The 25913-nt window shown below is 48.8% G+C and overlaps 1 protein-coding gene across 1 annotated transcript; it reads left to right on the top strand.

Annotated features, from left to right (window-relative positions):
- Positions 1-210: 210 nt before the first annotated feature.
- LOC101159636 (tubby-related protein 4) lies at positions 211-25439 on the top strand. The gene is made up of 16 exons (XM_023952016.1): positions 211-668; positions 1161-1430; positions 2318-2446; positions 12956-13117; positions 13196-13376; positions 13440-13547; positions 13620-13786; positions 14515-14739; positions 14809-15043; positions 15186-15309; positions 20093-20237; positions 20489-20582; positions 20647-20790; positions 21486-21751; positions 22148-24613; positions 24747-25439. The coding sequence occupies exons 1-16, from the start codon at positions 651-653 to the stop codon at positions 24861-24863; spliced, it is 4851 nt and encodes a 1616-aa protein (XP_023807784.1). The 5' UTR covers positions 211-650; the 3' UTR covers positions 24864-25439.
- Positions 25440-25913: the final 474 nt, after the last annotated feature.

Genomic DNA, 25913 nt, shown 5'->3' with positions numbered 1-25913 from the left:
TAAACTTCAATCTAGTTTGTACCGTCACGTGCGGTTACGTGCACGCACGTCCCTAACTTGGGTTGCCATTCAGACAGAAATCCCCCTTTGAGCCTTAGAGCTCGTGCTGATTGGAGTGAGGGGCGGGGGGGGGGGGCAGAGGCAGGTAGATCATTCGTCTGTTCTTCTTTTTTTGACTGACTGACGGGGGGGGGCGTCTCTCCTTCATTTGCTCCCACAGATCATCGCTCCATCCTCCGCATTTCCCGCCTCATGGCATCCCGCATTAAAGCCGCAGAGCGGCTCAGAGGAGGTTGATGCTGCGGGTCTCGCTGCTCCTCTTCCCCAGCTCTTCCTCAGTCAGACAGACCCGCAGGCTCCCGCAGCGGCGGGGCTGTGGACTTCCACCGTGATGCGGCCAGCCTCGGCACCGCGCAGACTCGCCGCTGTGCGTGACACTGCGGGGCTCTGAGGAGGAGCCGCGTTTCTCACTGCGGGTCTGACGCCCCTCTGTGATCCGCAACAGGACTGCGCTGCTCTGAGGAGGACATGCGGGTCAGCCGCACCTCAGCATCCCGGGCCTGAGCCCGCACCCCCCGCAAGTGAAGCCCCGCAGCAGCAGCGCCTGAATGGAAACATGGACTCCATCAGTGGAGGCGTTTTGACTCATCATGTCCAGGAACTGTGAGGTAGGTGGCTCTTCTGGGAGGGACCCCCTCACAACGGGGTGTGGGGGGCTGCTTTTGAGCTCCTCGTCAGTTTGTGGGCCTTCTGGTGATGTCATGTGAGGAGCAGCTGAGGTTCTGCTGCTGTCATCTCATGATGCGGCGTGAAGGTCTGCTCGCTCATTTCCCGCCGCCGCTGCAGACCGTCAGCATCTGCAGCCTCCTCCTGCTCCAGCCTGACCTCCTCCCCGTTTCCTGCACCCCGCCACCGTCCCCGGGCTGCCTCAGAAATACTGTCACGTGAAATGTGTCCTTACCAAAGAAATAATTGTTACTTCAAACTATTTCATCTTTTCCAGCAGCCCCGCCTCCCGCCACAGTGTACTTACCAAAATATCCCGAGCTTCACTGAAAAGGCAGTTTAAGTAAATGTGGAGACACACTGGAAACACGCAGCATTCTGTCCCCCCGGCCCCAGCAGTCTCAGCTTATGTCTGTCTTTGCTCCGCCCCCTAGCCTGGCCCATCAGTAGGGATGCTGGCCGCCGTGGAACATGGTTCCATCCTCTGCAGCGACTCCAACATCCTCTGCCTGTCGTGGAAAGGTCGCGTCCCCAAAAGCCAGAAGGACAAGCCGGTGTGCCGTCGACGCTACTACGAGGAGGGCTGGCTCGCCACCGGGAACGGCAGAGGCGTGGTTGGAGTGACGTTCACGTCCAGTCACTGCCGAAGGGACAGAAGCACGCCTCAGAGGATCAACTTTAACCTGCGAGGACACAACAGCGAGGTACGTCAAGCCGCCACGGATTGGATGGCGACGCAGTTTCTTTGGTCTGAAGGAAGCTGGTGTTCAAAACAACCACAGATCTCCTCACGGCGATGCTTGATCGACATTTGTGGCAAATGGCCCAGTTTTCTGTCCTCTGTAAGAGCCAATCTATATGTAGGCCACGCCCACATCCTGTACGTGAGGAGCTGCACATGCTCAGCTTGGACCAGGTAATGGTTTGATGCTGAAGGGGCACCACATGTGTGAGATGGACTGTGTGTCACCTGGTAGAAACCGGTAACACCTGAGGACACCGTCACCAACGCGTGAGTGAAGAAACTCACCTGTGCATTGATGCCTCACTGTGACTCAAGGCGGGGGCTTTAAAGGGTGGGGTCATCTGTTTGACTGACATGATCAGAAGGACGTCTCGTCAAACTTTCTTCTCAGATTATTGGTATCTGAGCGGGAACAGGACGGCCTTACTTACCCCAGGACCTGAATGTATCCAACATCATCTCCATTTGTAGATGCCAGGGATCATTGCTGTTCCTGGTCCACACGTCCATCCGCTACGATGGTTCTGACATCGCCAACCAGCTGTCATGCTACTGTTGCATCACAACAACTACCAGCCGCTGGTGTCTTTAGATGTGCAGTCGTGGTTTGGTAAAATGGCGTCCTCTGCCGTCAGTATGATTTTTCACGAGATGCTGACATTTGGGTCTATTCCTAAATGAAAATGCTCTTTTCCTGCATTTCAGGATAATCCTGAACTGTTGCATCTTGGATCAGGTTTTAATCCTTGTTTTTCTGTCAGATGGATGTGGGAGCTGTTCTCTGTTTTCCATCGTCGTGGTTAGGAGAGCGTCTGTGAGCATCTCCACTCCGCTTTGCCTCTGCAGGTGGTCTTGGTGCGCTGGAACGAGCCCTTTCAGAAGCTGGCCACCTGTGACATGGAGGGAGGTATTTTTGTCTGGATCCAGTACGAAGGACGATGGTCGGTGGAGCTGGTCAACGACCGAGGAGCTCAGGTAAACCTTTGTTTCTGCTGGTCTCACATGGAGGCCCTTGTTCGCCTGAGCAGACTCTTCTTTGAAACAGAAACGGCATCATTCTCCAGCCTCCCTTAGTTTGACGGTGGAGGCCGAGCACAATCTTAGTCATTTCCATGCCTCTGTCTGGTTTGGTTGGTCCTCAAAGGGGGTGTAAGACTGAAGTGGCCAAGCTCCCTGAAACAATTGTAGTTACAAACGCGGCTCATTTGAGGGCGCTTCTGAGGAGCAGGCGACGAAAACAGCATGAAGATAGAAACCGGCTAGTTGCTCTCAGGTTATCACGTAGTAAGAAATACATCTACCTTCTCAATACATCAGAATTACCCAGATAGACTTTTCCTGCGCGGTGGTGGGGTGGTTAGCACCCTCGCCTCACAGCGGGGAGGCGCTGGTTTGATTCCTGGATGGGACCGTTCCGTGTGGAGTTTGCATGTTCTCCCTGTGCATGTGTGGGTTTTCTCCGGCCACTCTGGCTTCCTCCCACAGTCCAAAAACATGCTTCATAGATTGATTGGTTACTCTAAAGTATCCGTAGGTGTGCACGTGTGAGCGTGTATGCCCTTGTGTTGTGGCCCTGCGACAGACTTGCTACCAGTACAGGTTGAACCCCGCCTTCACACAACAGTACCTGGGACAGGCTCTGGCAACCTTGTGACCACCAAAGGTTAAGAAAATGGATGGATGGATGATGGATGAATGATAGATTGATGGTTGGAAGGATGGACGCATGGATGATGAAAAGATGGATGATGGATGGACGAATGATGGATGTATTGTTGGATGGATGGACAGATGTATGATGAAAGGATGGATGATGGATGGACACATGATGGATGATGAAAGGATGGATGGTGGGCAAACGGATGATGGATGGATTGTTGGATGGAAGGACGGATAAAGGATGTATGTTGAAAGGATGGATGATGGATGGATGATGAAAGGATGGATGGTAGACAGACGGATGATGGATGGATTGTTGGATGGAAGGACGGATAAAGGATGTATGTTGAAAGGATGGATGATGGATGGATGATGAAAGGATGGATGGTAGACAGACGGATGATGGATGGATTGTTGGTTGAATGGACAGATGAATGATGAAAGGATGATGGATGGATGATTGAAGGACAGATGATGGATGGATAGATGGGCGATGGATGTATAGCTGGATGGATAGATTGATGGACGGCTAATGGAAGGATAGATGGTGGACGATTGAAGATGATGGATGGATTGTTGTTGGATGGACAGATGGATGATGAAAGGATGGATGCAAGGAGGATGGATGGACGATTGAAGGACAGATGATGGATGGATGGATGGATGGATGGATGGATGGATAGATGGGTGATGGATGGATAGATGGATGGATGATGGATGGATGGGTGATGGATAGATAGATGGATGGATGGATGATGGATCAATAGACGGATGATAGGTGGATGATAGATGGATGGATGATGGATTGATAGCTGGATGGATGGATGGATGATGGATGGATGGATGGATGGATGATAGATGGATGGATGATGGATCAATAAATGGATGGAAGGAGGATGGATGGATGGATGATGGATCAATAGATGGATGGAAAGAGGATGGATGGATGGAGGATGGATGGATGATGAAAGGATGGATGGTAGACAGACGGATGATGGATGGGTTGTTGTTGGATGGACAGATGGATGATGAAAGGATGGATGGAAGGAGGATGGATGGACGATTGAAGGACAGATGATGGATGGATGATGGATGGATGGGTGATGGATAGATAGATGGATGGATGGATGATGGATTGATAGGTGGATGGATGATGGATGGATGGATGATAGATGGATGGATGATGGATCAATAGATGAATGGAAGGAGAATGGATGATGGATGGATGATGAAAGGATGGATGATAGACAGACGGATGATGGATGGGTTGTTGGTTGAATGGACAGATGAATGATGAAAGGATGATGGATGGATGATTGAAGGACAGATGATGGATGGATGGATGGATGGATGGATAGATTGATGGACGGCTAATGGAAGGATAGATGGATGATAGATGGATGGAAGATGAAAGGATGGATGGTAGACAGACGGATGATGGATGGATTGTTGTTGGATGGACAGATGGATGATGAAAGGATGGATGCAAGGTAGGGTTGGGCGATGTCCCCTAATTTGGCCGTTGACGATGTTTGCTGTCAACCATCGGGATGGACGATGACATCGTCGGGGGGGGGGGGGGGGGGGGGGGTATTTTTTTTACATTTTTCGTTCTTATATAACTACTATTCGTTATTTTGCCTTTTTCATTTTATTTCCCAACTAATGGTTAATCCGCGATGATCCAGTATAAACTGAGGGAAGTGACTTTAACAGAAAAAGTAACAAGCAAGATAGAAAAGAAGTGTAGTCGCTCCAGCACTTAATTAGTGAAGTGGAACGGCGGAGCGCGGACTTAAAGCTTTGTGTTTGATGGGAAGGGGGGGGGGGGTACATGAGCGGTATGTGTGGGAGATTTAAGACTGCGATCCCTCCCGCAGCTCTAGGGGTACTAGCTACCGAACTCAGAACCGGGTCTAAAAGTGTGTGTCTGAGCACAGCTCGGATCGTCAGCACACACAGCGGTTTGAGCTTCAAAGCAGAAATGTCGCTCAGTCCTTAGAAAACATTCAAACAATCACGCGGATTTGTGTTTCCAGTCGTGTCCCGACTAAATGAAGGCTGATGTTATTCTTACATGTTTACGTGCAGCCAGCAAGCAGCACCACCCAAAGCTAATGTTGTTAGCCCGTGTTAGCATACTGCTAATCCTGGCTCCGTTCAGAAAAAGCACTGACCACACGGATTAAAATTCAAATGATGAGCGAACAGGTGTTTGATAATAACCGTAACATTATTAAAAGCACGTTTAGAAGATCATCTCGTATTTTACCGAGCTGACATGTCAATATATATAGCCGCTCGGTGCTGTTATCGTTTTGTATTGCATTGTTACATTCAATAAAGTTTGGAAAAAAAGCCGCTCGGCGGAAGTTGTATCCCCTTCCGGTTTTCAAACTGCGCATGTGCGAATGATTTATTCCGACCGAAATTGTGACCTTAGTGAACGTTTTTATATTCTGAAAACATTTTTCGGGGCCCATGTACACGGTTGGATTCTAGTCCGACCATTGATCCCATCAAGATATTTTGTACATGTAACCGCGGCTTATGGTGTCGACGCGCAACGTGGCGGGGGCGTGGCATCACGATGGTGGTCTCTCCATCGGGATGTCAGTCACCCATCACGATGGACGATGATATCGTCCATCGGCACAACCCTAATGCAAGGAGGATGGATGGACGATTGAAGGACAGATGATGGATGGATGGATGATAGATGAAAGGATGGATGATAGATGGATGGATGAAAGATGGATGGATGATGGATGGATTGATGGATGATAGATGGATGGATGATAGATCGATAGATGGATGATAGATGAATGGATGGATGATAGATGAATGATGGATGGATAGATGGATGGATGATAGATGGATGGATGATGGATCAATAGGTGGATGGATGGATGAATGATAGATGGATGGATGATAGATGGATGATAGATGGATGATGTATGATGGATGGATGGATGATAGATGGATGGATGATAGATCGATAGATGGATGATAGATGGATGGATGATAAATGGATTGATGGATGATAGATGGATGGATAATAGATGGATGGATGGATGATAGATGGATGGATGATGGATCGATAGGTGGATGGATGGATGAATGATAGATGGATGGATGATAGATGGATGATAGATGGATGATGTATGATGGATGGATGGATGATAGATGGATGGATGATAGATCGATAGATGGATGATAGATGGATGGATGATAAATGGATTGATGGATGATAGATGGATGGATAATAGATGGATGGATGGATGATAGATGGATGGATGGATGAGAGATGGATGGATGATAAATGGATTGATGGATGATAGATGGATGGATGATAGATCGATAGATGGATGATAGATGGATGGATGATAGATCGATAGATGGATGATAGATGGATGGATGGATGATAGATGGATGGATGGATGATAGATGGATGGATGATAGATGGATGGATGATGGATCGATAGATGGATGATAGATGGATGGATGATAGATGGATGGATGGATGATAGATGGATGGATGGATGATAGATGGATGATGGATGGATAGATGGATGGATGATAGATGGATGGATGATGGATCGATAGGTGGATGGATGGATGAATGATAGATGGATGATGGATTGATAGATGGATGATAGATGGATGGATGATAGATCGATAGATGGATGATAGATGGATGGATGATAGATGGATGGATGGATGATAGATGGATGGATGGATGATAGATGGATGATGGATGGATAGATGGATGGATGATAGATGGATGGATGATGGATCGATAGGTGGATGGATGGATGAATGATAGATGGATGATGGATTGATAGATGGATGATAGATTGATAGATGGATGATAGATGGATGGATGATAGATCGATAGATGGATGATAGATGGATGGGTGATAGATCGATAGATGGATGATAGATGGATGGGTGATAGATCGATAGATGGATGATGGATGGATCGATGATAGATGGATGGATGATGGATTGATAGATGAATGATAGATGGATGGGTGATGAATGGATTGATGGATGATAGATGGATGGATGATGGATCGATAGATGGATGGATGGATGATGGTCCTGTGACGTCATTTCCGGGTGAGCCTTTCCCAGTACTAGTCGTGTGTGACTGCTGTCCTCTTGTTTGGCATTAGCCTTACTACTATTGCTTACTCTAAGGGTTATCTGGGTTAATATTCACATCTAGTACCTTTTATTAGCGAATTCACCACTGTTAAACCGCTTGCTGTTCACTTTCTCATTTTGCTAAATAAACCACTTCTCTTTACCTAAACACCGCTAGCCTTAGCCTAGAACATAGCATGGCCACCACTCCTTCCGCCTCTCCTCCTCTTTCCTGCCCCATGTGCCATATGTTTAGTGATGACCCTGCCTCCTTTAGTGAAGATAGCGGTAGGTGTGTTAAGTGTAGTCTTGTGTTAGACTTGGAGGCCAGGCTGGAGCAGTTAGAAGCGCGGCTCCGCACAGTGGAAACTAAGCCGGCTAGCCAGGTCGTTACTCGTAGCGCGGGCTGCGCTACCAGGGCTAACCCAGTTAGCACCCCAGCGCCCTCCCAACAGCCGGGAGACAGTCAGGGGTTTACACCGGTTGGTAGGAAACATAGTGCTAAACGCAAAAACTTAGAGCACCCGAGACTCCACGTTAATAATAGATTCCCCCCCCTTTAGTGACACACCCGCTGAACCCTCAACTCTGGTTATAGGCTCTTCTGAAGTTAGAAACGTGGAGCTCCCAGCGGCTACAGTCAGGTGTTATCCGGGGGCCAGAGTTGGTGACATCGAGGGGAACCTTAGGATGTTAGCTCAGAATAAGTCCAGGTTCCGTCGAGTCGTGATTCACGCAGGCGGTAATGATGCCCGACGGAGACAGTCAGAGGTGGTTAAGTTAAACGTAACTTCGGTGTGTAAACTGGCTAAGACGATGTCCGACACTGTAATTTTCTCTGGTCCCCTGCCGAACTTAGTCAGTGATGAAATGTACAGCCGCTTTTCATCATTTAACCGCTGGCTTTCTAGATGGTGCCCAGAAAACGGCGTTGGTTTTGTGGATAACTGGAGCGCGTTTTGGGGGAAGCCCGGTCTCATGCGGAGAGACGGCGTCCATCCCACCCGGGACGGTGCCGCTCTTCTTTCTAGAAACATTTCTGCTAGCCTTAGTCTGTTAACCTGACAATCCAGAGACGAGACCCGGGCGCAGAGCAGCAGTGTAAAACGCTCCTCTGAGCCTCCCTTAGGGTTAGTGCCGGTGCTAAACCCATGCAGGGAAAGTCAAGCAGGTCCTAGCTTTAGCTTATGTGCTGAAAGACAAATGAAAGGAGCGCGTCATAGAAACCTTAAAGTGACAGACAGCAGTTCTCACAAGCAGAATTATGATGTCATTAAATGCGGTTTATTAAACATTCGATCCATTTCCTCCAAGTCCCTCTTAGTCAACGAGTTAATCATTGATAACAACCTTAGTCTTTTAGCCTTAACAGAAACTTGGCTCCATCAGGATGACTATGTTAGATTGAATGAAGCAACCCCCCCCACTTATGCTAACTATCAGAAATCCAGGATTTCAGGGAAAGGAGGTGGTTTGGCAGTAATATCACAGTCTAGCTTACTTCTCAGCCCTAAAGTTAAAAATGCTTATAATTCATTTGAAAGCATCATATTGTCTTTAAGTCACCCAAACAGGAAAACTCGAAAACCTGTTTTACTCATAATTATTTATCGCCCCCCCCGGCCCATATTCAGAATTTTTAACTGAGTTTTCCGACTTCCTATCGACTATTGTCTTAGATTCTGATCAAACTATAATATTAGGGGATTTTAATATTCATGTTGATGACCCCAGTGACTGTCTAGGAAAGGCTTTTGCAGCTTTATTAGATGATGTTGGTTTCACCCAAAGTGTGAATGAACCCACTCACTGTCATAAGCACACCCTGGACCTTGTTCTAACCCATGGGATAGAGATCAGCCAGCTGAGTGTCCTTCCTCTTAACCCCATCATTTCTGATCACTTTCTGATTACCTTCCAGTTTACACTGGAACATCCTTCTGTCCCAGTGAATAAGAAACAGCTTAGAAGAACCTTAACTGACCGTTCTGTGTCTGAGTTTAAACACACAGTTCAGCCAGTACTTAGTGATATTCTGAGAAAATACTCTGAGACCAGCCCCCATAGCATCAGTCCTAGTATAAATGACCACTTTGTTAATGATGCCTTACAAGCCCTCAGGAGTACACTCCATGTTGTTGCCCCCTTGAAACCTAAGTTTGTTAGACAAAACCGAGTAGCACCGTGGTTTAACGCTGAAACTCGTTCTCTTAAACAAGAAACCCGTAAGTTGGAAAGAGAATGGCGCCGCTCCGGTTCAGAGCAGTCTCTGGATATCTGGAAACATAGCCTATTAAATTATAAAAAAGCTCTGCGTAGAGCTAGAAGCCAGTACTATTCAACCTTAATATCAGAGAATGGAAACAATCCAAGATTTCTTTTTAGCACTATAGCTAAATTAACTCGCAGTCAGAGCTCAGTAGAACCACATGTTCCTGTTTCTCTCAGCTCTGATGATTTTCTTACATTTTTCGATAGTAAAATCTCAAATATTAGACATAAGTTAAATCAAGTTATTCCTATTATCAGCCCAGAACAGGCTGAAGTGGTAGAAGTGGAGGTATCCATAGAAACCTCTGTAACATTAGACTGCTTCACTGCTGTGGATCAAGCGGAAATAGCATCAATTATTACGTCCTCCAAATCCTCAACGTGTCTGTTAGACCCAATTCCCACTAGACTTTTTAAAGAAACTTTTCCCCTAATTAATGATCCCATATTAACAATGATAAATGCCTCTCTGGAAACGGGTTACGTGCCACAGTCTTTTAAATATGCAGTTGTTAAACCTCTTCTGAAAAAGCCCAGTTTGGATCCTAGCATCTTGGCCAACTATAGACCGATATCAAACCTGCCCTTTATTTCTAAAATCCTAGAAAGAGTTGTAGTTAAGCAGCTTTACTGCCACCTACAGGACAACAGCCACTTTGAAGACTTTCAGTCGGGGTTTAGACCCCACCACAGTACGGAAACTGCACTAGTTAGAGTCTCTAATGACTTGTTATTGGCCTCAGAAAAGGGACTACTTTCTATTCTGGTCCTGTTGGACCTCAGTGCAGCCTTTGACACTATCGACCACGGTATTTTACTCCATAGATTAGAGCAGGACATAGGGATCAGAGGATCTGCTCTCCAGTGGTTTAAATCCTATCTGTCTGATAGGTATCAGTTTGTTAATGTAAATGGCCATTCCTCTCAGTGCACTCGAGTCAACTATGGAGTCCCACAGGGCTCAGTCTTGGGACCGATCCTGTTTACGCTTTATATGCTACCCCTAGGAAACATAATCAGGAAACACAGCATTCATTTTCATTGTTATGCCGACGATACGCAGTTGTATTTATCCATGAAGCCTGACCAGAATGACCAGATAGAGAAACTGAACGCCTGCATCAGAGACATCAAGACCTGGATGACAATTAATTACCTCCTCTTGAACCCAGAAAAAACTGAGGTCATTATACTTGGTCCTAAAAACCTCAGAGATACTCTGTCTGATCAGATAGTCTCCCTGGATGGTATAAGTATAGCCCCCAATTCCACAGTTAGAAACTGTCAGATAAATGCATCTAAACATTAAAGAAAAACACAATTAGAAATAATAGACCACAGCAAGAATCAAGTTTCTCATGCACGAGGGAGAAGCAGCCAGTGTGACAGAAAACAACCAACACGCTGCTCTTCTCAAAGGTTCTGCTCTCCCTGTGCACCTTTTATTAAGAACACAAGAAGGAGGTAACATTTTCAAAACAAAGAGGAAAAGTTCATTAGGGGGTGTCATACAATGACCCCTTTGGTGGATTCTAACTTCAAACAGTATCACTTATCAGCTGAGGACAGTGTGTCGTAAAACCCCCCTGTTCCTGGCTGGGCATGAGAAGCAGATGACCAAACACACAGAACTGTTTTCAGAAGAGGTAAAAAGGTCAATCTGAGTTAACATTTAAAGAAATACATTTAAACAATGATAATAATAAAACAAATTCCTTCACAGAAACCTTGGGGTTTTACTTGACCAGGATATATCATTTAAGGCTCACATATCTCAGGCGTGTAGAACTGCCTTTTTTCACCTGTGGAATATTGCTAAGATCAGAAATCTACTTTCTAAGAGTGATGCTGAAAAACTCATCCATGCATTTGTTACGTCGAGGCTGGATTACTGTAACTCCTTGTTAGCAGCGTGTCCTAAGAGTTCCTTAAGAAGTCTCCAGCTTGTTCAGAACGCAGCAGCTAGATTGTTAGCAGGAACTAGCAGAAGAGATCACATCACTCCTGTGTTAGTTTCACTTCACTGGATCCCAGTTGATTCTAGAATCAAGTTCAAGATCCTCCTGTTAACCTATAAGGCCTTACATGGAATGGCCCCGTCCTATATTAAGGACCTCATAGTCCCTTACCAACCAATCAGAACACTTCACTCACTAAATGCAGGACTGCTTGTGGTTCCTAGAATTAGTCAAAGTACGGTTGGAGGTAGAGCGTTTAGCCACCAAGCCCCTGTCTTATGGAATAAACTCCCAGCTCATGGAAGAGAGGCCGACTCAGTTTCTACATTCAAAGTTAGACTGAAAACATTCCTCTGTGGACAGGATTATTGTCAGACTAGATAGTATTCAGAGATTATTTAACTTAATGTTAATGTGTTTAAATTAAACTTAATAACTATTAGTTGTTAGTAGCTGCTAGAAGTTGATGCTGGGGTAACTATGGTGCACTGGGGTTCTGTCCTCTTTTCTCATCTACTTCTACCCTTCCTCTCCTCTATTCTTGATCATAATTCATCATTTAGTTCTCCATGCCTCTGTTTGGTGCAGTGATTCATGTATTGTCCCTCCTTCCCTCTTTCCCTCCTGGGGAGTGGGAGTGCCTCTAGACTCCAGTTGGTTCATCCGTGCTCCAGTTCCTGACCGTCTACCTCGCCTTTGCTCCTGCTCCTACACCTGGCTGTGGTTCCTGTCTCCGGCTCGACTCGCGCCTTTGACTGTCCCCACAACCACGGCTGGATGAAGCTCGTCTGCTGGACTTTATACATGTAGTTGTAGATTTAGATAAGTTAATTCTTCTCTAAGAGTTCTGGTAAATCGCCTGTCCGTCCTGGGGGAGGATCCCTCCTTCATGTTGGCACCCCTGAGGGGTGGTCGTTTTTTCCGGAATCCAGTTTTTTAGGGAGTTTTTCCTTACCGTGAAGGGGGGTCTAAGGGCAGGGATGCCAGTGTAGCTTAGTCAGCTTCATTTTAGTATTTTCCTATTGAACTCTTTGTATTCATAATCCTTTTGAGTTCATGTTTTACTTCGAAGCCCATCGAGACGACTGTTGTTGTGATTTTGGGCTATACAAATAAAATTGAATTGAATTGAATTGAATTGAATTGATAGATGGATGATAGATGAATGGATGATGGATCGATAGATGGATGGATGATGGATGGATGATGGATCGATAGATGGATGGATGGATGGATGGATCGATAGATGGATGGATGATGGATGGATGATAGATGGATGGATGATGGATCAATAGATGGACGATAGGTGGATGATGGATGGACATTTTCAAACATTTTGTGTAGCTTCAGTTTTTCCAGCTTTGCTGTGTTTGGGGTTTTTTGTGGGTTCAGGTGATTCCTGAGGAGGACCGCGGTTAGACGTAATGTTAGAATCTTCTTCATTTAGGTGAGCGACTTCACTTGGTCACATGACGGCACTCAGGCCCTCATCGCATACAGAGACGGCTTTGTTTTGGTGGGCTCGGTGAGCGGACAAAGACACTGGTCCTCTGAGATCAACCTGGAGAGTCAGATCACCTGTGGCATCTGGACTCCTGACGACCAGCAGGTGATGCTCCATCCCAAACTGCTTCTGATAAAAGGTCAGCTGTTGTCAGTGGGAATTCTCCCGTCTGCACTTACCCAGGTGTTGTTTGGGACTGCGGACGGCCAGGTGATTGTGATGGACTGTCATGGAAGAATGCTGGCTCACGTCCTACTGCACGAGTCTGATGGGATCGTGAGCATGTCGTGGAACTGTCCGGACTTCCTGTTGGAGGACAGCACAGAGAGCGACCCGGATACTGAAGACCATGTTCTCCCTCAAGGTACTGAGATCTGCTTCTATCCATCATGAAGTAAACATCCTGAAACCTTCTTCCTCTTTCAAGTGCGGAGGGTCAAGCCTTTGCTGACCGTCACCTTCCTGTCAGGAGACATCAGCTTGATGAACAACTACGACGACTTGTCTCCCACGATCATTCGATCCGGACTCAAAGGTTGGACTTGAACAAAGCAGATTCAGCAGCTGAGCAGACGAAGTCTGAGCTTTTCCTGTTTCCGTGTCACAGATGTGGAGGCGCAGTGGTGCTCGCAGGGAGACCTCCTGGCTGTGGCCGGCATGGAGAGACACAGATCACCTTCGGACTCTGCCTGTGCTTCGATCACGAGGAATGCTCTGGTGAAGTTCTACAACGTTCAGGGCGAACACATCTACACTCTGGAAACACCTGCGCAGGTAAGCCTTTCCAGGGAGAGGACGCTACCCTGCAGGTTTGGAGAGGTGTCACTGTTGTCCAGTTCAAAAAAAGTATTCAGTCAGCCACTAGTTCTGCAGTTTCTCCCACTTATAAAAGATGAGTGAGGTCTGTAACCTTCATCGTAGATTAAGTTCAACTAGAGACAGAATGAAGGGGAAGAATCCAGAAAATCACATTTTAAAAATATTATGAAATAATTGATGAATTCCCCAATAAAGGGAGTATTGTGACATGAAGCAGCAGGAGTTCTGATCCTCACAGAGGCTCCTCCCTCCCCCACTTGTTACCTGTATTCTTGGTACCTGTTTGAACCGGTCATCTGAATAAGGACACCTGTCCACAACCACACCTGTCAAACTCCAAACTCCTACTATAGCCCCCCCCCCCCATGGAGTTCTGGGAGTTTTACTCACTGATCTTGTGATCCCAGCTGGAGGAATATCATCAGTGGTCTTGACTTTTTCAGTTTCTAATAATTCCTTCCCCCCCCAGCTGATCACTTCTAACCGAGCCACTGCCAGCTGGTGGCGGACGCTTTTACTTTAATAGTTTATTATTATTTCGTCCTTTCTGCAGATCTAGAAAAATGTTTTTATCTGTCAGATTTGACACGTCTTTGGTCAGACTAACCAAATCCTCACAGTCTCAGGTCTGGTGCTCCTTAGAGATGCCGGTCACACAACACACAACGCGTTGTGTCTTTCAGAGGCCCATTACTACCATCTGCTGGGGCCACCGAGACTCTCGCCTCTTCCTGGCTTGTGGGCCAGCGCTCTACGTGGTCCGCGTGGAGCACCGGGTGGCCAGTCTTCAGCTCCTGTGCCAGCAGGGCATCGCCAGTGCTCTCCGAGAGGAGAAGGACGTGGGGAAGCTGAACATGCCCTCCCTGCTGTGCTCCTACGTCACCACAGCTTTTATCCCCACCATTAAGGTATTCGGGCCCGCCTGGAGGTAACCCAGGCAAAAAACCTCTGCTGAATGTCTCCCTTCCTGTCCTCAGCCTCCCATCCCTGACCCCAACAACATCCGGGACTTTGTCAGCTACCCCACGGCTGGAAACGAGCGTCTGCACTGCACCATGAAGCGAGCAGAGGAAAGCCCTGAGGCAGGCGGCCCCTGCTACACGCTGTACCTGGAGTACTTAGGAGGACTCGTACCCATTCTCAAAGGGCGGCGCATCAGTAAACTCCGGCCTGAGTTTATCATTATGGATCCAAAAACTGACGGCAAAGCAGGTGAGTCCATGTGGAAGTGGCCTGGTTCTGTGGGAAGGTGTGAGTCTCGGACCTCCAAACACGTTCTGGCATGAGGCTCATTGACTCGGGTCTACTCCTCTGGAGTCTCTGCTCACTGCAATGCTTCCGGTTTGCCTTCCAGAAGAGGTGTGTGTGAACCCCATGATCTCCTACACCGACAGCTGCAACTGCTCCGACTCCAGCGACATCGACCTGAGCGACGAGTGGGTCGCAAAGAGCTCCCCGAAGTTATCCAGAGGAAACAGGTCACCTGAACGAATGAAAAACCGTTTCTTTCCCAGTCAGGCCTCCGTAAGGAGACACGTTTATGTCTCTGAACGTCAGTGTTCCTCAACAGTCAACTCTGAAGATATTGCACCACTTCTCAAACAAATGAATAAACTCTGAAATGGTCTCTTGTGAACCATTTTCACTGCAGTTGTTCTTTTGGAAAGTGGTGTAGGAGAATCGGACCTCCTGAGGTGGTCCTGGAGGTCTTGCAGGTCCTGCAGCTTGACTCAAACACTACCTGAGCCAAAGGTGGAGGTCCTGAATCTACTCGTCAGTAAAACTGGTGCAGTAACTGGATTCCTGTTCATGGTGTGAGCGGGGCAAACATTAACATTAACTGCTTGAAAAAAGAATCAGAAAATGATCAATCACATAATAACCTGCATATGAAGCAGGCTCATCCCTCAAATCCACAAACTTGGTTTAATAAAAGCAAATCAAGCAGAAAATGATAGGATCTATATCATGGAAAATTGACTTCTTGAGCTTTTAATACCTTAAAATGTTTATTCCTCACGAAAAACATAAATCTCTGGCTGCATTTCCACTGCAGGTCTTGATGCCCAAATCATATTTTCTGACTATATCCGATTTTTTTGACGACCCGCTTACATCATCTTTTAAAGGTGACCCGTATCCAATTTTTGCATTTACACTATAATGCTGAAACTATACGACTTAAACGTTCTGAGATAGTCTACGTAATAATCATAACAGTAATAAAAGCACATTTAGAAGATGCGTGTTGGTCCAAACGGCAAACGTTTAGCATGGCGAAACCTGCTACAGCTGCTTGTTAGCAGCTTAGCTTGCCCCCCCCCCCCCTTTTGTTGTGTTTTTTGTGTGCGACTGCGGTTGTCATGGAGGCAACGCAGCGACTGAAGGAGGCGTTGCCTTGGACGCTCCTGGTTGAGGCTGGACGGGGATGCGGGGGAGAGGAAAAAGGAGGGCTGCTCGGCCGGCTTATGTCTCTCTGAGTTTTGAATGAGGAAGTGTTTGCAGACGTTGAGCTGTACTTACAGTTTGATCCATCCATCTTCCTCCGCTTATCCGGGACCGGGTCGCGGGGACAGCAGTCTAAGCAGAGATGCCCAGACTTCCCTCGCCCCAGCCACTTCCTCCAGCTCCTCTGCGGGGACCCCGAGGCGTTCCCAGGCCAGCCGAGAGACGTAGTCTCTCCAGCGTGTCCTGGGTCTTCCCTGGGGCCTCCGCCCAGTGGGACATGCCCGGAACACCTCTCCAGGGAGGCGTCCAGGGGGCATCCGGACTAGATGCCCGAGCCACCTCAACTGGCTCCTTTCGATGTGGAGGAGAAGCGGTTCTACTCCGAGCTCCCCGCGGGTGTCCGAGCTTCTCGCCCTATCTCTAAGGAAGCGCCCCGTCACCCTACGGAGGAAGCTCATTTCAGCCGCTTGTATTCGGGACCTCGTTCTTTCGGTCATGACCCAGAGCTCATGACCATAGGTGAGTATTGGAACGAAGATCGACCGGTAAATTGAGAGCTTTGCTTCTAGGCTCAGCTCTCTGCACCACAACGGACCGATACAGCGACCGCATAACTACGGACGCTGCTCCCATCCGCCTGTCAATCTCACGCTCCGGTCTTCCCTCACTCGTGAACAAAACCCCCAGATATTTAAACTCCTCCACCTGGGGTAAGGATACTCCACCCACCGAGAGATGGCAAGCTACCTTTCTCCGGTCAAGAACCATGGCCTCGGATTTCGCGGTGCTGACCCTCATCCCAGCCACTGCACACTCGGCCGCAAACCGGCCCAATGCACGCTGGAGGTCCATGCTTGATGAAGCCAACAGGACAACATCATCTGCAAAAAGCAGAGAGGAAATCCTGTTGTCCCCAAACCAGATCCCCTCTGGCCCCTGGCTGCGCCAAGAAATTCTGTCCATAAAAACTATGAACAGAACCGGTGATACAGGGCAGCCCTGCCGGAGTCCAACGTGGACCGGGAACAGGTCTGACTTACTGCCGGCTATGCGAACCAAGCTCCTACTCTGGTCATACAGAGACCGGACAGCCCTCAGTAAGGCTCCCCGGACCCCATACTCCCAGAGCACCCTCCACAGGATACCACGGGGGCCGCCGGGATGAGCGAACTCCCACAATCCCTCCAGCACCCTAGATAGGGTGTAGAGCTGGTCCACTGTACCACGACCAGGACGGAAACCGCACTGTTGTTCCTGAATCCGAGGTTCGACTATCGGACGGACTCTCCTCTCCAGTACCCTGGCATAGACTTTCCCAGTGAGGCTGAGGAGTGTAATTCCCCTGTAGTTGGAACACACCCTCCGGTCCCCCTTCTTAAAGAGGGGAACCACCACCCCTGTCTGCCAGTCCAGTGGTACAGTTCCCGACTGCCCCGCGATGCTGCAGAGACGTGTCAGCCAAGACACTCCCACAGCATCCAGAGACTTGAGGTACTCAGGGCGGACCTCATCCACTCCCGGGGCCCTGCCACCGAGGAGCTCGTTGACTACCTCGGTGACTTCAGCCCGGGTAATAGACAGGCTCACCCCAAAGTCCTCATTCTCTGCTTCTTCAAAAGAAGGCGTGTCAGTGGGATTGATGAGATCCTCAAAGAATTCTTTCCACCGCACTTCAAACAGTTTGATCCAAGCAAAGAAATAAACAGCTTCTAGCCTGTTCCAGGGCAACGGTGTCCCGCTTCATTAGTTACCGTTTGCGTCCAGACCGGGACCGGACCGGAGATAACAGCGGTTTCCGACTACGGTCTGAAGCCTGAGGCTGAAAGGTAACACTCTGATGGGGCTCCAGCTGTCCTGGAACAGCAAAATCAGCACAAAAGCACCTTAATAAGTCATGTGATCTCAGTTGGTTGATGTCACTGACGTATGACTCACATTTACTGGGGATTATCCGATTTGTCTGCTTACATGGCACACGGTAATGCACGTATTCGATTCGTATCCGATTTATTTCCACATATGAATGAGGCCTGAATCTGATCTGAGAAAATCGGACTCCATGCGGTTTTTTCCTGCTTACACGTTCACCGGTCATATTCGATCTGTGCCACATGAGAGGAAAAAAACGGAATTGGGTCACTTGAACCATGCAGTGGAAATGCGGCCTCTGCGTATTCCTCTAAAAAGCTGCTCTCTGAGCACCAGCCCCTCCCAATCCACAAAAACGAGTGGGTCCTCACATTGTGACATCACAAAGTGAAGACCGCCTCTTCTAGGAAGGCCCCGCCCCCAGGCTAACAGAGCTAGCGGTGATTGGCTTAACACTTTTCGTTACATGAACAATATGAACATCCATCTAAAGGTCAGACGTCGTTTGTTTCCGTGGGAAAACGCAGACTGCTGAGGCTCTAGGATGATGTCATGAAATGGGCAGCACCCAAAAGCATAGAAAGGCGGAGCCTCAGAGATCGAGTCGTCTTACTTCCGGGTTGGAAAAGAACTCAGAAAAATAACTAATATTTAATGAAAATGTCTTCTTTTGTGTGCCAAAGGTAACATACGATCACATACATGGATAGTTGACTTTAAAAGGCTCAAGAACAGCAGGATTAGATCCTTTAAGCCAGGGTTCACCAACCTTTTTGAGACCGAGGGCTATTTCATGGGCACCAAGTGGTATGAAGGGCGCCACTAAAAACCTCCTAGCCCCCCCCCCCCCCCCCCCCCCCAAAAAAAAAAAAAAAACAACACAATTTGAGGACTTCCTTTTGTGTGCCCTATTTTTATTTGCTCATTTTACACACAAAAACATGCATGAATTTTCTAGACTCGTATTACAGGGGGGGTCAAACTCAGTTGCAGAGGGAGCCTAATTTCAAAACAGACTTTAGGTTGCAGCCGAACAAGATAAATATTTATTGAACACACTAAAGCTAAACTTTTAAACCTTTAAAACTTTAACTTAATTTTAACTTTTTAAACATAAATGTAAATAAAAACAGACAGGAATATTAATCCTCACATTAATGGATTACTCAACCACCTCAACCTATTCTCAAAATCTTTACATTACATGAATCATAAGAATGTCCAGAAATTGTGTAATTTATTTGATCTATTTAAACTTTTGTAATAGACCCTTACTTTTAGTGATTATTTTTTAAGTTATATTTGTTTACATATTTGGGTTTTCTTTGTCTACCTTTATCTCAGAATTGATATTGTTGTCATTGACAGACATGCCGTGGTTGTTTGTTGAATATTTGCTTGAATAAAAAAAAAAAAAAGATTTTTTTTGGGTGCATTCCCTGCGGGCGCCACAAGGGGTGCTCGCGGGCGCACTGGCGCCCGCGGGCACAGGGTTGGTGACCCCTGCTTTAAGCAAAAGAACCAACTTTCCTTTAAGTGGATTCATTACTGATAGAGTTTTACCTGAACTGAGATCACCAAAACGTTTCATCCGAGGAGAAGCAGGAAAACCACAAACTCTTCTGGAATCCAAAAGTTCTTTCAGTCATAATGTTTCCAGAACCAAAACGTTGCTTTCAAAGTCCAGGAGAAGTCAGAATTAAAAACATTCTTGTTTCTGACGCAGCAAAACATTCAATACAATCTTAATCATTAAGACATCTTTTAGCTTTTATGTTTGGTTTATTTTACATTTCGATGTTTATAATTTAAATATTGAGTATTTGTAAAATAAATCCTTCATTAGTCTTTTCTTTCTTGTTCTGTTGTGAGGATCAAGCAGGAATAATCTCATCATTCTATTGTTGATTTAGAAAAATTCATCAATTATTCTCTTTTTACAAGACTGAACATGGAATCCAGGAAATCCCCCAAACTCTCTCGGGCCAATCATGAGGGCCAGCGGTCGCCGCGGTTACCCATCCGGAAGCCTCCAATCCGATCGCCGAGTCTGACGCGGAGAGAGTTTGGGTTGGACGGGATCACCGAGGTACGGTTTCTGACAGCAGAACCTGACGGGTTCTCTTCAGAAGGAAATGATAGCAGGATATGATGATGATGATGATGATGATGATGATGATGAAGAAGCACCTGCAGCGCAGCAGAAACTGAAGACAGGAACCAGCAGTTTCAGAGTCAGACCTTAGCGGTCCTGACGAAAGAGGAAAACACCTGTGCTGCTTCTGCTGCAGGTACAGGCCAGCTCCCCCTGCTTCTGATCCTGTCTTCTCTGCTTCCCAGCATAACTATCTCGCTCAAGTCACATCCAACATTTGGGGAACCAAGTTCAAAATTGTTGGACTGGCCTCTTTCCTTCCAACCAACCTGGGTGCAGGTAAATGTCTTTAGGAAGGCCTTCCAGGTAATGTCCTCCTATTCACTCTGTGTTTCTGTCTCAGTTATCTACAAAACCAGCTTGCTCCACCTGCAACCCCGACAGATGACCATCTACCTGCCAGAGGTCCGAAAGATCTCCCATGACTTCATGAGCCTGCCTGTGTTCAACCCCAGCGTCTTCAGCGAGGACGAGGATGATCTTCCAGGTATGAAGGGAAGCAAAGGAGGAAAAACAGGAAGGATGAGCTGAAGGAGTTCAGATGCAGGGAGCACTACACCGTCCTGTAGCTAAGCATCTTTGAGCGTGTGGTTCTGGGTCGGTGCTCCACTCGGGCCCTCACATAGAAGGTTTGTTTTTCCCAGAACCCAGTCAGCTTAGCATCCAGTAACCCGTCTCCACGGCTATATAAGAACAGTTTGTCCCGACCCGCCTCCCACAGATGGACTCTGCTCCGTCCATCATTCTATCATATGTAGAGGACAACGTCTCCTTTAGGGAGAACAGTAATCTCCACATCAGTAGTTGGTCCATGAGCAGGACGACAAGGCCGTCCCAGAAACAGGATCTCTTGGCATGTCCAGGGTCTGGGTGGTGGAACCTTTAAGGTGTGCTGCTGTCAGGGAGTGAGTGTGGTTCTCGTGGAACCTCACGTTTCAAAATCCTCTACTTTTTGTAAGTTACCTGTCAGGATGTCCTGAGACCGCGGCCTTCTCCATAAATCCCCAAAGATCCTAGAGAGAACCAAGAGCTGGTCTAGTGTTCCATGTTTAGAACAGAACCACACTGTTCCTCAGATTCTGAGAGGAACGTCGTTCATGTTTGGGAGTGTTTGACACTTGCATGCCTGAATGATCTCCCCAAATCTCTGAACGTTTCCCTGTGTGTCTTTCTCCTTTGAAGTGATGGGGCCCTCCGGAGTGTCAGGGGACAACCCCACCTGCACAGCCAACATTCCTATCGCCCCCATCCACAGTCCCGCTCAGGCAATGTCTCCAACCCAGAGTATCGGCCTTGTTCAGTCTCTTCTAGCCAATCAGAACATTCAGCTTGATGTTCTGACCAATCCAACGGCCACAACTGCTGCCGCCGTTCCGGTGTCTGATCACAGCCGGGATGCCGGTGCATCCCCGTATCCGGTACCAACCAGATACTCAACCACTGGTCAGGTGGCATTTGGCGGACTGGAGATGGGTCCTCTGCTCCCCGGGACTTTACCACCACCACCTCTCCACCCTCCCCCAAAGCCTCACCTGCAGGTGCCTCATGCGCCCCAGCTTTGCCCGCAGACATCCAAGCCGTCCCAGCAAATGCAGAAGCTGCATCACCACCTGCATCCATCGCAGCAGCTGCAGCAGCAGCAGCAGGACACATCTCAGCCCCAAAGCCAGCAGCAGGTGACCAGCCAGCAGCTGCAGCAGCAGCAGCAGCAGATGCAGCTGCAACACGAGCAGATGCAGCAGCAGCAGCAGCAGATGCAGCAGCAGCAGCAGCAAATCCGGCAGCAGATCCAGGAGATGAGGCAGCAGCAGCAGCAGCTTCAGCAGCAGCATCAGCAGATCCAGCAGCAGCACCAACAGATGCAGCGGCAGCACCAACAGATGCAGCAGCAGCTGAAGCTGCAGATGGCGCTGCCTCCTGCCCCCACTGGGTACCCCACCCTTTCCCTGCAGCAGCTTCATCTGCTGCCTCAGATCCCTGCGTCTGAACCCAGGCTCAGCAGGGGCGAGCACGGCCATACGCTGAAACCCGGCCTGCCGCGGATGTTACCTCCCTCCTTCGGTGACCCTGACGGGTCTGTGGAAACCCAACTGAGGAAGGTGAACCCCCCGCCTCCCTATCCGGGGACTGTGGGCTCTGCTGCAGCTGCAGCAGCGGTTCCTGCGCCTCCACAAACTCTGGTCACAAACTATGACAGCCCAAGTGTTCTGCCACCAGAGCCCTGCCTGAAGAAGGACGAGTTTTTGCTCCACCCTGTCACTCTGCAGTATCCGACGCCTCTTGGGTACGAGAGGATCACAACCTTTGACAGCAGCGGCAACGTGGAAGAAGTCTGCCGGCCACGGCGGCGCCTCCTTCGCAACCAAAACGCATATGCTGTTCACGGAATAGGGGGCTCGGCCACACTCAAGGTCACGTCCTCTGACAACAAAAAGATCCAGCTTCCCTACAGCTCAGCTACACTCAGCCGCCTGTCTGTCCCTCGCTATTCTATACCAAGTGGAGACCCTCCTCCTTACCCGGAGCCGCCAGGTCAGGTGACGGCGACTCTCCCCCCTCCCCAGAGGATGGACAGCGGACTCCTTAACGCTACTCTCTGTCGAGAGCGCAGAGACATGGGACTCAAAGTGCCACCAATGACGGAAAGCTCCAGAACTCTTCCTACAAAGGCCAAAATGAACAGTGGACTGTCCCTCTCCTACCAGCAGAGGGCCCCCACCGCCCTGTACACCTGCACCCAATGCAGCAGCAACAGCAGCAGCACCAGCGTCAGCGTCAGTGGAGGAGGCCCCACCAGCAGCGGCATAGCAGGGGGCACAGTGGTGAGGCAGGACTTCCCCCCAGGCAAGGGCGCGCACCACAGCACCATCATAGTTCACTCCAAGAGCTCCTCCCCCCTGGCGTCTCAGTCGTCCTACAGCCTACTTGGAGCCGTGGACAGCAGCCAGGACAGAACGGTTTACATCAACTCCGCCTTCACTGAAGACGAGACCCTGAATTCCCAGTGCCACCTGGAAAAATCTGTCCGCCAGCTGACACTGGCCGATGTCAATCTGACGGCAAAACGGCCCCCGCCCTATCAGTGGGACACCTCCTCCACCGAGGACTTGTGGCTCACTACGGAGAAGATGATGTTGGCTCCTCCCCCGGGTCCTCACAAAGCCCCTCAGCTGCTTATTGGTCAAGCTCAGCACCTGGATGTGACCCGGCTCCCTTTTCTCCTCACCACCAAACCTCCGACCAGCATGAGCGCGGGCGCGCTCACCTTCCCGTCAGGTTACCAGATCACTCTTTCGCCTTTCCCCCAAAGTCTGGCTCCCAGTGGAGCTCCTCCTCAGTCACTGCAGACCCCGCCCCCTCAAAGTTCCCCAAATGAAGGGGTGGCTCCGGTCTCTTTTACTCAGCAGGACCCTGCTTTGATCCTGCCTCCTGGATACCCAACAAATCTGCCCGGCTTAGCTTGCTGCCCCCTCCCTCCCCTGTATCCCGGAGCCGGCTCATGCGCCAGCATCAAGCTGCAACCGGTTAGCCTCCATCCCTGGAACCTGTACCCCTGCCCTCCTCCCATCCAAGATCCCCCTGCCCCTCCCCTACCGACCAAAACCCATCTAGTCTCCGAGAAGGCAATTCTGTCTCCTCCTCCCCCCACCGCTCCTCCTCCTCCCCCTCTGCCCCCCCCTCCACCGCCTACAGACCTGCCTTCCTCCAAAAGTGCTGTGGAGGATCTAGCAAAGTCCTCCAACAGTTTTCCGTCGTCCCTGAACGACAGTCCGGTGCAGCAGGAGGCGGAGCGCTTCAACAAGAAGAGCCGGCGGAGGCTGGACAGCCGGGTGGAGGAGGCCAGCATGTCTGACAGCAGAAACAGAAAGGAAGGCCGGGCACTTTCCGACTTCAACACTCTCATTTCCAGTCCGAGACTGGGCAGCAGAGAGAAAAAGAAGCCCAAAGGGCAGAGGGAGCAACTCAGCAAAACCAAGAAGATGAGCAGAACCAACGAGTTCCAGGACAGCTCGGAGAGCGAACCCGAACTGTTCATCAGTGGAGATGAGCTGATGAACCAGAACCAAAGCAGTAAGAAGAGCTGGAAGAGCAAGAGGAGTCAGCGCATGGCCAGCGAGCTGGAGGAGATCAAGAGCCGCAAAGCAAACGAGCGAGAGGACCGCAGTTTAGGCAGCCAAGGGTTCCTGTACGTGATGGCCAACAAGCAGCCTCTGTGGAACGAAGCCACCCAGGTGTACCAGCTGGACTTTGGGGGCCGGGTCACTCAGGAGTCAGCGAAGAACTTTCAGATAGAGCTGGATGGTAGGCAGGTAAGGGAACCTCACCTTCCTGCTATAATTCTTCCCTTTCAGTTTGCAGATGTGCTCTTTTTTCTTCCTCTTCTTTGTATCAGAGCTGAAGAGACACTGATGTGAGATTGTTCCCGCCCTTCTGTTCCTCCAGGTGATGCAGTTTGGCCGGATAGACGGGAACGCGTACATCCTGGATTTCCAGTACCCCTTCTCAGCGGTGCAGGCCTTCGCCGTCGCCTTGGCAAACGTGACGCAGAGGCTGAAGTGACCATTCTTCCAGTCTGGCTTCAGTCTGGAGACGAACTTGATTTAAGAATAATGTTTCAGGCTTTTTTGAATGTTCTGCTGGTTCTGGTTTCATGTCTGTCCCGGAGTTAATCCGTTTGTGCTTCAGGTAAATGTTTGTGATCAAGTCTTTCCTTTGATTCTACATTTATGTTCATTTTTCCATCTTTTCTTGCCAACTGAGTTTCCAAAGACATCCTGCAGTAATAAAACGTGTCAAGTTCAGAGGAAACACAGACGCTGGTTCCGACTGAATGCTTTGTCATTTTTTCTGTGGCTTTTGAAACTGCTGCGTAATGCAAGGCGGAGTTTTGACCCTGATACTGCTTTAGTCATCGCTCATGTTCAGAACCGTGTTCATGAAAACCTGCTGAGCGGCTTTGGGATCCTGCTTCAAGTCCTGGTTTCAGGGGTTGCTAGTTCTGCTGGCTGATGCTCCTTCTGCAGGTCAGGCTTCAGTAGAGGCGGCAGGACGGCTGCAGGCGAAGGTCCTGCAGCCGGATGTTTGGTGGACCTGCAGATGGATCACACTGTAATAAAACCTGTTGATCTGCTGGTTCTGGTTTGTGCTTTTATTTGAATGGGGGTTTACTCTTCTTTACATGTTTAGCAGAAATGGAAAACATCTCTTTTTTTTATTAAAAGCAGCAAAAACCCAAAATGTGGATAAATTCTAGAAAAACGATTGATGACTGGATCAAACAGAACCTACTGTAGTGATTGCAAGGAAGCTCCTTAGGCGGCCGGTTGTCAAACAGCTCTTTATTTTTATTTCTGTATCTCAGAACGGGTACAGCATGACCAACAGGCACAGCCAGCTTCTACTAACTAACTTCAGCGAGCGCGTTCACCGAACACACACACACACCCACAGGTAGACCCCGCCCCCTCTCTCCCACCAGTCACCAGCCCACCGCTGATTGACACACACTGTGGTCTAGCAACTGACAGAAAGAGGGGGGCGCCAGCCACCTGCAGCTCTGTCCAAACCCTGGGTCGTTACACTACGATGTCCTGACTTTATGGGTGCCAA

The sequence above is a fragment of the Oryzias latipes genome, chromosome 22 (assembly GCF_002234675.1).
Source record: "Oryzias latipes chromosome 22, ASM223467v1".
Lineage (NCBI taxonomy): Eukaryota > Metazoa > Chordata > Actinopteri > Beloniformes > Adrianichthyidae > Oryzias > Oryzias latipes.
Note: the sequence above shows the minus strand (reverse complement) of the source record. Positions and strands in the feature narration are given on the sequence as shown.